At 33.1% G+C, this 16,957-nt stretch overlaps 1 protein-coding gene across 1 annotated transcript; it reads right to left on the bottom strand.

Moving 5' to 3' along the window:
- Nucleotides 1–581: 581 nt before the first annotated feature.
- Nucleotides 582–16,503, bottom strand: LOC140436629 (glucose dehydrogenase [FAD, quinone]-like). The gene is made up of 4 exons (XM_072525619.1): nucleotides 16,023–16,503; nucleotides 10,024–10,315; nucleotides 6,475–7,366; nucleotides 582–3,997 (listed from the first exon to the last, which is right to left on the bottom strand). The coding sequence occupies exons 1-4, from the start codon at nucleotides 16,311–16,313 to the stop codon at nucleotides 3,631–3,633; spliced, it is 1,842 nt and encodes a 613-aa protein (XP_072381720.1). The 5' UTR covers nucleotides 16,314–16,503; the 3' UTR covers nucleotides 582–3,630.
- Between the last annotated feature and the right edge of the window lie 454 nt (nucleotides 16,504–16,957).

The following is a 16,957-nucleotide window of genomic DNA, read 5'->3' as shown; positions in this document are numbered from 1 at the left end:
TACATACCTTGTTTTTTTGAGGCATATTGTAATCTCGGAAACCTTTTTTGGATGGTGCTAGAAAGGTCACCAATGGAGACACTGCGGACGGCAGCCAGATGGTTGGTGGAGAGCGGGTCGTGGGTTCGAAACTAGCTTTTGGAACCGGGAATGGATCCAACGGACGAAATAAGTAAAGATAGGATAAGAGATATTAGAAAAGATAAACAAAAAGATAGATGGGTAAAATTACCAAAGACACGATAAGATAGAAACAGGGTGCCACTCAATTTTTTGGGGTTTAAGGAGGAAATTAAGAAACCTTCGAAAAGAAAAGAGATAAAGAAAGATATTTTGGTTCTAAGACCAAATCGAAAGAAAGGTACCAACAGTTAACTCTTCAATAAATTTGGTCAACACTCTACATAAACAAATAATAAATATATTAGGTGGACTTCGTCAATCTACTTACCTACGAAACTTAATCGACCTGATATTTCTACTGGTCAAAGGTATAGTAATCTTTTAATATAATAAGCACATATTCAGAGTTATTATTATATCAGGAAACTTGTTAGGAGGCGACAAATAAAATACATATATAAAACAAAAACAATATATTCAACAACACAATGATGTCGGTAGCTGAATGTACATACAAGTAATAAAAATACACCATCAATTATGAAATGGTGGTGTACACATAAAAATAAGCAGTAATATGAATAATAAGTACCTTTACAAATACAACAATATAATAATGCACAGGTTCAATTATCAGCGAAGAGAGCCTGATAGTGAGTGAGTAAGAAAAAATTCAACCAAAGTTGATTAAAGAAGGTCTCTCTTTGCTGTTTAGTGGGCATATCTCGAGACACTGGGTTAAAAATGTATAACAATTATAGCAAATAACAAAAATTAATCAAATCTAAATTTACAAGAATACAAAAAGATTACCAAAATAAAAATTTAACCAAACCACACTTGGTTAAGTTGATTATCTATCTCGCACTGTTATTTAATGATTGAGAACTAAATGTTCGTAATTATTATTTATTGAAATTTCTTAGTAGCTGATGGAAAGTTCGTAAGAAAATATTAAATGTTCTTTAAATTGAATGCAAAAATCAGTAGTTACTCTCAACTACAGGTGAAGACATGGATGAACTTAGATTCGCCCAGATGATTAAAAAAAATATGATACCATATTATTCGCCCAGATAAGTGGAGATACTAAGATTATGGTAACTTACAGTAATTCCTGATGACTGCTGCACTAATTCACCGAAGTTAATTTACTTTACTATAATACTTTACTTGTATCAAGCACTGAAGTTAATTAAAATTAAAGGTACTCTAAACCAATATTTAATCTAATATGATATTAGATCAAAAAACTCAAATATATAAGTGTATACACACTTAGAAAGAAAATGCACAGAGAAGGTAACACAGAGACGAGAATGTGAGCGAAGCGCCCCACGAGAAGTAGGTCTTTTCTCAACGAGTGCCACTCAGAAGTAACTTGGTTCCTCTAAAATTTTACCAAACTACCCAAAAAAAGGTGAGGGTATCTCCCATTTAAAAATGATAGGACAATATCCATTTCTAAAAAGGTAAAATTCCGAAAGTTTCGGGTTAAACAACGGTACCAGCAATTGGACATGAGAAAATTAAAATCCTGTGGATTAGATTATTATAGAAAGAAAGCATTACAACGTGCCCCGACGATATTTATCAAATTTATCATAAAGGAACCCGGCCTTAAGCCGGAAGGAATTAACCGAGGATTACCTAAACCGTCGTTTTTAATAAGTCGGTTATTCCGTATTTTGAGGTAGTCGATAGTTTCAATAAAAATTTTGCCTCTGTTAAACCGACCATGAGCGTATCAGTAAGGTAAAAGAATTAACAATAATTTAATATTTTAATCACAAAAGTTAAATATTATCTTTATCTGGGATTAAGCCACGATTGATTCTAATGAAAATGATCTTTTTAACTAATGTTTGACGTTTCGACTTCCAATCCGGAAGACCAAACCACAACGTAAACATCAAATAAGGAATTATCAAATCATTATATGATAGAACCCAAAACACCTGTTCTAATGAATATGCATTTTAGGAAGAAAAAATTTGCTAACAAAGGTTTTGACAAAAAAAGGTTACCCATTGTTATTTGTGAACAAGCACTTTCACAAGATTGAAGAAAGGAACAACAAAACACCAGAAGCAATAAAGAAACACAAGAAGCTATTCAAAGATGACAACAGTACCATATGTAAAGTTCTTATTAGAAAAATTAAAAAGGATAGGAAAAAAGTATAAAATCACAAAAACTTTCAAAACAACCAATACACTAATATCTATCCTGTCCAAATCCAAACCCAAAAAACACACAAGAAAGATCAAAGAACTGTATCTCTAGAATACTATGTGAATGAAAAAATTTCTACGTAGGGGAAACAGACTTCGACAAATCACACATATTAAAACATGCCTGGGTTAATAAGCATACCGGGTGGTGAATCGTCAAACGGGCCATAGTCTAGGCGGGATCTGTTTTGGATTGGACATTTTCCATAGGAATGCTATGGAAGTCTCTATCTATGATTGATTGGATATTATATTGTGTCCAAACAATGTTAGGAAACATACGGGAAGTCCATTTGAGACAATTAAAGATTAGACTTTTAATTTTATTGGATTTTAAAAAAAAAAGCTTGTCTTGTTCGTTTTTTTCAGTATAGATTTATTTAAATTTGGTTTTGAAGGGAGTACCTCAACTATATGGGAAAGGCTTCCAGAAGTTGGCTAGAAGGTAAAAAAATCAAAGAAAAAACAATTTCTAATACAGAAAATGATAACAAAATACTCAGCATGGCCCAAAAACTTCCGATCATAGATTGTTGACAACTGGAAAAAGGTGATTTTCAGTGATGAATCACAATGATTTGTTCATGTATATAAATCAGGTTTTGTTAGATGAAGTGGAGGTGAACCTCTACGACGAGATCATATCCAATCGACTGTAAAATATCCTTCTAAACAGATATTTTGTGGTTTTTTCACAACAAATGGCACTGGAGGAAGCTTAGTTCCTATTAAAGACATGACGAATTCTGCTAAATACATGGAAATTTTACTTGTCACATTTCGACATTGGTCCAGACTTTAATGGAGGCAAATTAAGTAAAAATGCTTGACTAGCCTGGTAATTCAACAGAAATAAATCCCATTGAGAACTTATGGCATATTCTCAAGAAACGTTTAGCTAAGATAAATGGCACTACAAAGTGCTAGTACAATGCTAAGACGTGTTGGAGAGGTCATTTCTGCTAAAGGAAGAGACATTTCGTACTAATACGTAGATTTTTTAGTCTAGTTGTGGTATATAATGAATAAAAGCTAAGGTTTTAGAAAAAAATTTGTTTTTTGCATTTGTCCTAATTAATTCGAACAGTTAGTAACATACAATTGTTTTCAGATTTTGCGGTTATCAGTTTTTTTCAAAGTCGGTACTAAGAGGAATTTAAAAATTGTGTGCAAGCATGTGATGCACTAAATATTCAATAAATCGTTGTAGAATAAAATTCTATATCGTATGTTTATTATATATAAAAGGAAAATTAAATTTTTTTTTGTATTTTTATAATTCTTCATGTTTTTTCGTCCAGTCTTCCTTAATCATCTCGGCAGCCTTGTGGCCTATCATCATCGAAGGTGCGTGAGTTTGGGCGCTTGTTATCTTTGGCATTATGCTAGCATCCGCAACCCTTAACTTTTTTATTCCATGTACCCTTAATTTGGGATCTACTACAGAGGTGCCGTCATCTTTGGGACCCATTCTGCAAGTGCCTGTAAGATGGTAGAGATGTGCAGTAAGCTGTTGTAGAGAACATTTCCAATAATCGTCAGATCTAAATTCGTACGCCTCACACGCAGGAAGGTTGAGTTTTGCTATTTCTGGATTAAATTTTAGTAGAGGTGGTGTTTCGATAATTTTTTCTATATACCTGCAAAATATTAAATAAATAGTAATAATAAAGCATTTAATAACTTTTAAAGATGAAATACAATTTTAAGAACTAAAAAAAAGAAAAGGTTTTCAAAATTACATTACTAAATGTAGAACATAAATTATATCAGTTGATTTTTTTCTTCCGTAAGAAAGGATGTCAGATGTCGCTATATACAGCTGAACTTTTGGATGTTAAAGTGTGCCGATATAAATTTAAGCTTTAAAATGGACGTCAGGACATAAGAGCTATTTAACAGAGCAGGAACTTTAAGGGAGAGCTATTCTCCACAGTAGATGAAAGAGGCTATATGATAATGATCATGTGATACCCAGGCCCAAGTGGAACATCTCATGCTGGTATTTATTTTGCTCAACCTGTTTTATTGAGAATACATTAAAATGTACACCACCAGCTTTTATCAGTACTAGATGGATAGATATAGGAAGGCGTAGGTCTAATACAGTATGACTTTTTCAGATCGATTTTGCTTCCCTTTATTATTAAACCTCCCCATCTAATCCGGCCCCCTTGGTTCCATAATTTTGAGTGTGGTCTCCGCATATATCTGGTTTTTTCTCTCCGAGTTCTATGTAGATACCACAGTCTTTGCAAGGATCACAATTGAGGCTGAGTGCAATAACGGACTAACCCCCGACTTTGATGAATTTTTAAGAATATTTTAAAGTATGTTAAGAGTAAATTTTAGTCAAAATTTTAGATAGATACCTAATTTGATTTTTTAGTATAAGTTGGTCACTTTGGAGGGTTATCACAAACTATGTATTCAATATTACATAAAAAAATTTATTTATTACGAGAGACTGGATATAAAGACATCCGAAATTATAATCTTCAACCTTCTTCGTCGCTAAATTTGCCAATTACTTCATCTCTACAAGATTATTAGCTACCTTTAAAAGAAAAATCTTGCGACACACATACAACGGCACAAAAAAATGAAATATGGCGAAGAAGATATAACGTTGTATCCGATCCGGATATTGTAACATGTTTTAGTAGTTGCGTTGGACGAGACATGTGGAAGGAATGAAATAAGGCAAAATACCAAACAAAATAAGCTAACAAGTACCATTAGGAAAAAGAACAACAAGAAGACCAAAGCTGAGATACATCGAATAAATAGAAAATGATATAACAACTTTGAAAATGAAAAAATTGGAGAAAAAAGCACGAAACAGATCAGAATGGAAAAGAAAGAATAGTCTAAGACCCAAAACGGGTTATCGTGCCAGTGATGATGATAATATCCTTAATTGTCTGCTATAGTGACAAATTTCGATGGTAAGTACAGATATAGGTGATATTTTCATCAGATCGAAACAGATGTTCACCGAATTTCCACTTTTTGTCATTTCGGTGTTTCTTTTTATGAAGTCTCTAGCATTCTGAGCTTTCTTTTGATGAAGTTTCTTTTCAATTTCTGGTTGTGTCCTTGTGACTTCATTGGTTGAATTTATTTTGATATTAAATAACAATTCTTGCAATAGCCAGTTGTTGGTGGCCGGCCAGCATTGGGACCATCTCATGTTGTCCCAATCTCTTCAAGGCGAGCGACCAAACACCCCAGTGTTTATCCAGTTGGTGTTGGGGGACAGAAAATCTTCGATGAAAGTCACGCTACACCAACATATACAACGAATTGTTGCGCAAAAAAATGGGAACAATTCTTCGGCGTTCTTGCGGAGTAAACCAATTCATGATTTGTCCATTTATATTGTGCGTTTATTTACTTCACAAATGTCAAAATCGAATTAGTATTTGGCGCCATTTGCAAAAGTTATAACGTTTTCCAATAGAGTGATTACTTTTACCCCAGCTAATACTAAGTAAGTCAGCTTCATTGTCTTTACAAAAGTCGGAACGATATTTGAATGATAGGAGATATAATTTTTATAAAATTAGATTTGATACAAACTAAGATGGCTAACCGAAGATGGAGATTAAACAAAAGAAATCAGATCTAGAATAGAAATGGCAAGAAACACGTTCATTAAATTGAAGAACTTACTTTGCAACCATAACCTTAATCTAGAGATCCGCACAAGAATGCTACGTTGTTACGTTTTTTCTACTTTACTATACGGCATGGAAGCGTGGACAATAACACAGTCTGAAATCAAAAAAAAAATTAAACTCCTTTGAGATGTGGTGCTACAGGAGAATCCACAGAATATCGTGGACTGAAAAAGTAACTAATATAGAGGTGTTACAAAGAATGAAGAAAGAATGTGAAGTCATAAAAACTGTTAAAATTAGAAAGATTCAATATCTGGGTCATATAATGAGGGGCGAGAAGTACGTATTACTTAGGTTAATTATGCAAGGGAAGATACAAGGGAAGAGAAACCCAGGACGACGCAAAATAAGGAACCTGAAGAAGAAGAAGATGTCACATAAAAACAATTTCAAAATATACCTAATATTATGGATTTTTACTAAGTACTACCTACCGTATTCCTTCCAACATACAGTTAAGATCTTCATCGTTTTCATCAGATAGAAATCCATTAAAGATAAGGGGGTGGTCTTGAGGATTTTCACTTTTTAACAAAACTTTTCCAACTGATTTTGTATTAAGCAATGTTGGAAAAATCACCAGCAAGTTATTGGTTTTTAGATATTCTAACTTACTTAACAGTACATCGTCATTTACTCCCATCGCATGTGATAGTAGTGTAGGCAACATAGAGTTATCGTGTTGAGCAAACAGTGAATAATGGAACATAAGGTCAGGAAACTTGGAATTATTTTTTGTATTAATGAAGTTCCAGTAGTTACTTGTGCCAATTGTAGTCAAATATCCGGTCTGATGCATGAAGTACTCGTATAGAATATCCTGCATTCTATCAGGTCTATGTTCTGGTAAAATTGAGTCCGGAGATAAAACGATATCGAGCCCGATGTGTATTATATGATTCTCGAGGTGTTCTCCAACTGGCAATTCTTTAATCAAGTTAATTCCTACGTCTTCCAGATTTTTCCTTGGCCCTATTCCTGATAACATAAGTAGCTGAGGAGAATTAATAACACCAGCTGACACAATAACCTCTTTGGTGGCTTTAACTGTCAATGTTTTTCCATTTATTCTTACTACTACCCCAGCTGCTTCCGTTGTTTCTGGATCTATTAAAATTTTTTCAACAAAAGAGTTAGTCGCTACGTTTAAGTTTTTTCTGTCTTTATATTTTCCCAAAAGAACTTTAGCTGTGTTTTGTCGTTGTCCGTTCTGGATACACACGTTACCGGTTACTGTTCCTAGTGGGTCTTCTGGATTGTAATCTTCTCGGGTTTTGTATCCCAACAATTTATTTGCTTCATTCAATGCATTTATGATTGGTTCTCCTAAAAATAAAATAATAATTTATTTAGAAATTTAATTTTGAGAAGAAGTGACATAGAAAGACAATTGTTGAATATGGTGGAAAATCATCGTAAAATATCTTACCTGGGACATATATTGAGGGGAACGCAATACTCGATATCAAAACTAATATTTCAATAGAAAGTTGAGGTAAAATGAAGACCTAGTAGAGAACAACATTCTAGGCTAAGAAATATAAGGGACTGGTGTGGAATACCAGACGTCGCTACTATATTTAGACAATGGAAATAGGATGTTCTGCACGTGTTACCACCATAGAAAAGAATTGAATATTTGATCATCAACGTGCAACTTTGCCATGACACTCGAAAAAGAAGAAGAAGAAATTGAAATTGGAAGACAATAAATGTGAAATTTAACATGAAACTTGGAACTGCCGCTAGTGAAACATTGTTTATTCTTCTTCTTCATGTGCCATCTACGCTACAAAGATTCTCAACCAAAACATTCCTTGAGGTTTCTCAACCAAAACATTTTTCTACTTCTCCTTATCTCCAATCTCTTAGAACATTTGATATTTATCTCCGTATGTAAAATGTCCATGTGTGTGTGTCTGTTCTAGGTTTCTCATTTTAATAGTCAATATAGTCTTTTTGTTTGTTTTTCCTATCTAGCACTACTTGATTAGTTATTTTGCCCTTCCAGAAGATTTTTAACATCCTTTGATATGCCTTATTCTCAAGTCTCCAGCTTACTTATTTAGCATTCACGCTTCTGCACCATATAAGACTGAGAAAACATAACATTTAGGCATATGTAATTTCAATTTTATGCTTAGGTTTTGACTACGCATGTCTGTCAAAATATTTTCTTTAAGTTTATTATAACTTGTAATCTACATAAACGTTCTTTTTCTTCTTTTTCTTCTTCTTCTTCCTTCTTGTATGTAGGCTTTAAAACCTGTTTCTTCTTCAATATTAGCCTCCTAAATTGTTTAAATTATCGCACCATCTTTTTCTTGGTCTACCAATACTTCTTTGTCAATTTGGTGACCTATCTCGTGCTATTCGTACTATCCTATCCTCTATCCTTAAGATTTTCCGTTCCTTTAAACAGTTCCGTCAGGTATCTTTTCCATTCGTTTGCTGGTATGCTTTTGTATTCCTCCAATTCTGCCATTTATTTCTGTTGGTTTCTTATGAATCTCCATATTTGTTTTTGTGTACCGTAGAAGTCGCTTTCCATCATTTTTGTAAACTGTTCCCAGTGTTCATTTTTTGTTCTTACCAACTGCTTTGTTTTATTTCGTATTCTTCTATAGGTGTCTCGGTATTCTGGAGCATTTGATGTTTTGTAGTTCGTGTAGGCCTTTCGTTTCTCTTTACATTTCTCTTTTATTTCTTTTCTGAACCATGGTGTATTGTTGTTGTTTCTTTTGTTCAGCATGACTTTGCGTTTTCCTAGAGCTTCTGTTGCTGCTTCTTCAATGTTGTTTTTAATTTTCTCCCAGCTCGCGTTTATATCTTCGATGTCGTTTATTTGTTTCTGCTGTATCTTCTGTGCCAGCGTCCTTTGGTACATTTCTCTTGTAGAGTCGTTCCACAGTGATTCTACATTGAAGTTTTCCTCGGTGATTTCCTGTAGAAAATGTCTTGTTGTTTATCTGTTCTAGCTGGATTTTTCTATAAATGACTATAAAATCAATCATAGATTTGTTCCCCCTGGAGTTTTCAATAGTATATTTATACTGGAGCTTATGGTCAAAAAATGTATTATTGAGTTATTCAGTTCGTTAAAAGCACATATATTAGCCATGAGTTCTTCATTTGCGTTGACATGGTTTTCATTAAATCTTTGTTTTACTCCTGGAACTATTTTATTTCCGATTCGTGCATTAAAGAGCTAAGGGTTCTTCATGAGATATTTCATCCAGGATGGTTTGCAATTGTTCGTAGAATGCCTCTCGTTTTTCCTTAGGTTTGCAGTCCTCGGGCTATAGATAGATATGACATTTAATTTTTGGTAGTCCATTGTGATACTCATATGTATTATATATAAACCAATTTTTATAAATATCGTTTAATCATTTTCTGCTCTATAGATAGTGTAATCTCGACGTAAAACATCTTGTATATTCGGCAAATGTTTGTCATAATCGTAACACGTAAAAAATCTATGCGAAGATTATGCCTAAAGTTCACAACTGTAGGGGTTGGCCAAACATGGCACTGGCACTTTGAATGCTGTGGAATGAAAATGATCCAAACTTGTTAGAAAATTAGCCATTGGAAAAATTGCTCTAATAAACAAATATAAATTAAAAAAAAATGTCTGTTTTCGATAACAAGCTTTTTAGACTTGTATGATCAGAAATCTATGAAGGAATTGAAAAAAAAAACGCTCCGAATTGTGGAACGAAAAGCTATTGGTTCTCCACCGAGACAATGTCTGAAGTAACTCATTGTTATACCATATAATTATGTTTTGTCCCTGAATGAAATTTAAAATACATAATTTGAAAGGTGAAACCGCGAAGGATAAAGCACTGTTACAAACAATGTAAGATATCGAAGAATACAGGAAAGTTTTATGTAAATAAATATAAATAAAATTAAAAAAAAAGACGTTTTAAAGTGTTAGTCTTCTGAACGTAGAGTGTATTAAAATATATATTTACCCGAGTCGTACTTATTGTTACATTCCGGCATAATCTTCGACAAACCCTCAAACTGCTTCTTTACATTGTCCCACTCCCAACCTGTATTTCCCATTTCGGCCCATTCATCATAATCCCTTGAATTTCCTTTACAGAACAACATGGCATTTATAGTACTGGTACCTCCCAGCACTTTTCCGCGAGGACTTTTACATATTCCGTTTTTAAACGCCAAGCATGCTTTGTCTGTTGGTTCCATCTTATACTGCCAGTCTTCGTCTGATTGTTGAAGACTTGCCATTGCGGCAGGAATCTAGAATAAAAATTAGTATACTTTTATTTACTTGGCATATTGTTATATTATTTTAGTATGACTACCATTATACTTTTTCACTATATGTACAGTCCAGTTGAAATGTAATTTCACCTTACATGGAAAACTATCCCAAATTTTATTATTTTATCCTTTAGACATAGACGTTATCCACTTATTGTACGCAAGGGAGATACCTCTGGAATAATCAAAAAGGTTGGAAAAAATCTAGCAAAACAACACAATAAAAGTAAAAGTGGAACTAACTGACCCTATTGAAGCTGGCAATGTGATAAGACAGGGAAATTGCCTGGGTCCTCTATTGTTCAACCTGATTATGGATGAAATCATAAAAAAAGTAGGAACTAAAAAACAGAAATGGAAGAAAACAGCTTAAAATAATCTGCTATGCAGACGACGCAATACTACTCTCTCAGAGTGAAGATGATTTACAACGTATACTGCACCAATTTAATATAACCTCTCGAAAATGTATCACGTTAATTCCCCAAAAAGACAAAATGCATGGTTATAATAGGAAATTTACTAAGATGTAAATTAGAGCTGAAAGGTCAGATAATAGAACAAGTGATGGAATTTAAATATATATGCATCACTTTATCTAGCTACGGAAAGCTCGAAACAGAAGTGGAAGATCAAGTGAATAGAGCAAGCAGAGTCGCAGTTCAACCTCATCTTGGAGAGAATTATATTTTATACAATTATGATCTCTTTTATTTTTATTGCGACTTCTGCCGTCTTTTTCCTTATAAAAATTTCTTGCAAGTATTAATTTCGATGATATCGCGTTTCAACAGCTGTTATATCAACGTTCTCGATGCGTACTAATAGTTCTCGTTCCAATTCGTCGTTGCTCTCGTTTAAATGGTTTTTTAAAATATCTAGTAATTAAGTAGTAACGACTACGAAGCACGAAAATTAGACGCCGCAGCTTTATGTAACGTTTTTTTCCCAACTGGATGGACTTTTTCTGTGTATATGAAATGGTAGTTTTTAAATCGAATGTTGGTGGTACCTGCCATTCAACTAGCGATGGCGTTGATGTTATTGATGATGATAATAATCAAGATAATAATAATACTCGACAATTCCGCTAGCCTTTTGTTCGCATAACTTTTCTGGCACGTTTGATGTATGATCACACTGTCAACATTTTCGAGCATACACTTGTATTCTTCATCACCTGAATAATTCTTTATGATAAAAGGGTTTAACACCACGTTTTTCACTGTTACAACATTATTTTCGGTTGTAGCTTCTCCACACACAAAACACTTCTTAATTTAAATTGAAATAAGTCTACTTTGAAGAGTATTCGTTGACAAACTGAGCTTGTGTTCTCGAGACAGATTCTTTCCTGTTCATCCTCCTGCTGATGACGTCAGCGCCTAGGTTTCGTTAATCACTTGTGTTTCGTTAGGCTTGTCATCGGCGTGGGACCTTAAATCTTAATTGTAGCAGAAAAAATTAAAGAAATTAAAATTGTATAAAATATAATTTTCTGCAATTTATTCATATAGAGATAATTCAAATATTATACTTAGTCAATATTTTCTCGCTTAACTCGGAAATTGCAATTGCAACAATTTAATTCCTCATCATTTTGTCAAAACGTTGAAAATGTCCGAGATATAGAACAAAACAATTCCTGTAAAACCAATTCCTGCAAGTTTTGACGCTCGCGCCTTACCGTATACGTATGACCTTAAATATTGATTTTAGTAAAACAATGATCAAAATTGAATAAATTATAATTCTTCTCATTTTGGTATATTTATGTTGTTAAGACACATTGCTGGACACACCTGCTACAATCGTCCTGCGTGCTGCGACATCCCTGCTATACCCGTCCTCTGTTTAGAAATACATAGCGGTGACAATCGTCTTGCAAACCACGTAAAGTTTAGCTAGAATCACTTATTGTGTCCCTGTAGATAGATTGTCAAATTGGGTTCCTACTACTGCCTACGTTTCAGGCATCTTAGTTCGTATAATAGTTGTTTATTGGGTAGCGGTTAGTAGTAGCTTAGAGACCGTTAATACAAGTAACTTTTCTCTATTTTCTGTAAAGTGTATATTTTGATACTGCTTTTACCGTGTTTTTGTATTGCTTGGTAAGGCATTGATAAATATTTTACTAAAATATATTTTATAAAAATATGATATTTTAGATATGGATTCTATAGAGGAAAAGCGGGTTTTGCTTTTCTATGAAGACATAAGTACAGACGATGAAGCATATTCAGCAAGTGATTAAAGTTTCAGAGCAGATTCGGATCTTGATAATAGAAACACTGAAACTACTGAAAGTGATGACTCAGAACAAACTACGCATTATTCAAGAACCAGATATTGGATGGCATATAGTGATGTTGCCGATATTAGTGTTTTCTGTGAAGAACCATTAAGAGAGCAAATAACGATTGAAGGCGATATTCACACACTATTTGAAATATTTTTGTTGTGACACTTTTACTTGATTGTACCAACAACTACGAACAGATACTTTGTCAGCAGGTTCGCCCTAAAGCCCGACACTCTCGAAGTAGGATTTACAAATCGATTGATAAGCAGGAGTTGATAAGCAGAGGCAAAACCATTAAACTATTTTCCGATATTTCCTATAACAATGTCTGGTAGACGCTTCGAACAAATTTTACGCAGCTTTTCAGCGCATAATAAGCAGGAATTTTCTATTGATACCGATGGATTAGCGAAGGTACGAAATATTTTAGAGTTGTGTATTAGAAATTTTCAATCTTATTATAAACCTCCAAAACAATTATTCTAGATAAATCGTTACTTTTATTTCGAGGGCAATTAGCTTTCAGAACATACATGAAAAATGAAAAAACTAAATATGGCATAAAATTTTATGAACTATGTAGTGCAGATGGTTATGTCCTATACATAGATATATACAAATGACAAGGAGAGAACTCGCCTGATGAAGCTATGCCTAAAACTGAAGCGGTTGTGTTAAAATAATTAATGCAACCATATGTAAACAAGGGATACCATCTAGATATGGACAATTACTATAACAGCATATCGCTAGCTAATCGACTTCTTCGACATAAAATTCACGTAACGGGTACTCTTCGAAGAGACAGGCGAGGAAATTATGCTGTAGTAACTAAATTAAGAAAAGGAGAGCATGTATGGAAAAGACAAGGAAAAGTGTACATTTCAAGGTAGAGAGATAACCGCGAAGTGCTTGCGATTACGACTTTGCATCACCTGAAACTAATAAGATGTAAAAACAGAAGAGAACAAGAAAAAATAAAACCCACGAAGTGTTCCATTATAACAAATATATGTCTGGGATAGACAGGTGTGATCAAATGATTTAATACTTTTCATGTCCCAGGAAAACCATTTTCTGGTATAAAAAGATAATATTTCATCTATTACATATACCTAGCTGTCTGGAATGCATTTTTTTGTTCAAAAAGATTAACAGTCCTAATCCAGCAGCTACAATCAGATTTATCGATTTCAGGGATTTACTTATCCAAAGCCTGTTAGGACTGGGCCCTAAAATAAAAGATGCGAGAAAATGAATTAAGTTTTCTTCACAACATACACTACAAGAAAATACGGCTCTTTCTGGTAATCCTGAAAATTTACCAACACAGCATTTTCAGGAAACAATACCTTTTCCACAGAATTATAGGCGAAATAAGTATTTTCTGCGGTACAAACAGTGTACAAAAGACGGAAGGAGAAGAGAGACCAGCTACAGGTGCCAAACATGTGCTGAACATCCTCCATTGTGTCCAGAACTATGGACACAATGTAACAAAACGACCGGTTTCGCTTTCTAAAATTTGCAAAGCATCTTCAGGTCAAACGGTACAAAGTAAATTAAATGCTGAAATTATGAAAAGACCATATTAGGGTGCTGTCTTATAAAGATATAGATCAAAAAAGTTATAGTAATTATGCCAATATTGCATGTCTGTGTTTATTAATATGCATAAAATTGCTTTAGCAGACAAAGTAACAACCCACAAATTGGTAAAAGATAATCTGTTGAATTGTAATAAATTAGAAATAAACAAAATACTACTTACATTCCGGTACAAGAGTTTTTATATAATGATTGGTGATACATAGTTCAAACTATCCCGTATTGCTGATAATGGGTGATCTTCGGTCAATGTTGTAACTGTCTGACAATTAAGGAGGAAGTTTCTTGAAGGGAGAGATGTTAACAGATGATATAGGAGTAAGGTATATGTTATTGTTTGTAGAATGAAAGAGTGATGTTTGATATTATTTTAATTATTAAAGTTATTTATATTTATTAAAGAGATATATTTTTGAAATGTGTGCTAAATTATTGAAATTTTATACAGAAAGAGGTATTTTTTTGTATTTTAATTTTTGCATTTTACTGTTTGTATTTTGTTTCTTAAATTTTATTTATGTTTGGTTTATTAAAATAAATGATTTTGTGTTATAAATAAGCGGACGGTGGTAACCGTCGTGTCCTATGATGCAGATAATAACTGTCAGGTGGGACCGGAACGGTTATAACCGTCCATGTTTTTGGTAAAAAACTATACTAATTACTCCTAGAAACAACTTTCAAATTTCAAAGTCAAATTCAAATAAAATTAAATATTGAATAAAATAAAAAAATATAACCTAAAATAAGTTCTGACAGATTTTGAAAATCTGCAGAAGGAAATATGGCGCTCTATAAGAGGTCAAAAACGGATATACATGGATTAACTTTCTAATTATGCAGATGAAGAACAAATGACGCTAGAACCGGAAACATCAGAAATTCCCACAAATGAAGAAGTGATGGATTCGACCGTTACTTGCTGAAAATTCAGATTATCTAGCAATAGAACACTGAAAACTTTTGTTTTTAACACTTTCACAAGTGATCTATTTTTGGTATGCATTTAAACTTTATAGTCTTCAACTGTTGAGGAGAGGAGAACTGTTTATCTCAAATTGGTCATTCAGAATTATGTCTGTAGTTTTTAATTTGTTAATTTTCATAGATTCTAATAAAGATAGCTCAAGGCCTTTGTTTTAAATTGGCCATTAAAAGAATTATTATGGCCCTGAAGATGAACTGCGTATGTAGAATCTTTGTTTCTATAATTGAAAGCCCTTTTGTGTTCTGGAATACGTTCGTTAAATGTTCTACCAGTTTGACCGATGTAAGTTTTTGTAAATTTTCTAGATTTAAAAATTATCAGAATTATAAAACACAATAAAATACCGAAGGAATGGAGAACTAGCGAACTAATTTTTTCTATTCAAAAAAGAAAATTCAGAGGTAAAATACTATCCTAAAACTTACAACTAAAAATTTTCAAGAATTTCAATCATTCAAGAATCAAATATATTATAGATTTATAATAAATTATTTATATTAAATTATAAATATTATAACATATTAACATAAATACTACTTAATTTGTTATCATTGCGATACCGCTCTACCTACATATATGTTCTAACATATTATTTTCTTTTCTTGGCTTCTATTATTTAGGCAGAATTACAAAAAAACACTAGAAATAGGGAGTTTGATGTTTCCTAACCATGGAAAAATCTTTTGGCCAAATACAGTTTGTTAATTATGTTTGTAGGCTTATTAAGGTAAAAACTCATTCTAATCAATCATATTTATCATATGAATTACTATGAGAATACTTACATCACTTGATGCCGACGGATATCCTCCTGCTTCCAGCACTAAAACTCTCCATTCGGAATTTTCTGACAATTTATTCGCAACAACTGATCCTGCAGATCCAGAACCCACCACAATAAAGTCAAATTCGTCACCATCTTTAATTAAGGGACCATAGTTCTCATTGTACACTTCTTTTGAACCCAATTTACATTTGGACTGAAGTAAACTATTGATCAAAGTAAGAAAGAAAAATCCAGAGGCACCCTGCAGGTTTCCCGGACAGGAATCCGATATAGTGCTTGTTAGATCCATGATCCAAGTGACTGAAACTGATTATTATAAAGTTTTCTGAATTGTTTTTTTTTATTTAAGAACCTATAAAAATATTACGATTTTTATTTGATTGCTTGTGACCAGTTACCCACTCTACTGTACTGATTATGTCAGTTCACTAAATGTAATGGTTCATCATTGTCTCGTGTATAAATGACACTGCGTATATTTTGTTAATGTCATTGTTCAAATTATCTCACATATTTCACTTATCGATCAGATACACGGATAATTATTTTGTAATAAGCATTAAAGTATCGGTGTTATCTCAATCGATAAATATTTTCGCACCAATTTATTAACTGTTCGTATTAAGACCCCACATACCACCACCTGACTCGAAGCAATAATGACTTCTTCCGGTTGGGGTATGGGGTATAGCAGTATACACAGTTCCTCTCTATAACGTACGTCGTAAAAATTGTATTTCCGGACAAACTTGTTTGTTTCTACAAATATGAAAATTTTCGTAATGGAAAATGTATCTAAAATTATCTTAAATGGGCTTGACGTTTTCAAAATTTTCTGTAAGTCTAAATAGCTTTATATCTTAAAGTTGTGTAACAATAAATTTAGTGACATACAAATTGTTGGTCAATTTGTAACGAAGAGTAATGTTGTAT

The sequence above is a fragment of the Diabrotica undecimpunctata genome, chromosome 3 (assembly GCF_040954645.1).
Source record: "Diabrotica undecimpunctata isolate CICGRU chromosome 3, icDiaUnde3, whole genome shotgun sequence".
Classification (NCBI taxonomy): Eukaryota; Metazoa; Arthropoda; class Insecta; order Coleoptera; family Chrysomelidae; genus Diabrotica; species Diabrotica undecimpunctata.
This window is presented reverse-complemented; position numbering and strand designations above follow the sequence as displayed.

Coding starts and splice junctions, on each gene's coding strand:
- LOC140436629 (XM_072525619.1), bottom strand. CDS start 16,313: ATGGATCTAACAAGCACTATATCGGATTCCTGTCCGGGAAACCTGCAG. Junction 10,316..16,022: donor ATCCGTCGGCATCAAGTGAT/GTAAGTATTCTC, acceptor TTTTTATTCTAG/ATTCCTGCCGCAATGGCAAG. Junction 3,998..6,474: donor TGTATGTTGGAAGGAATACG/GTAGGTAGTACT, acceptor AATATTTTGCAG/GTATATAGAAAAAATTATCG.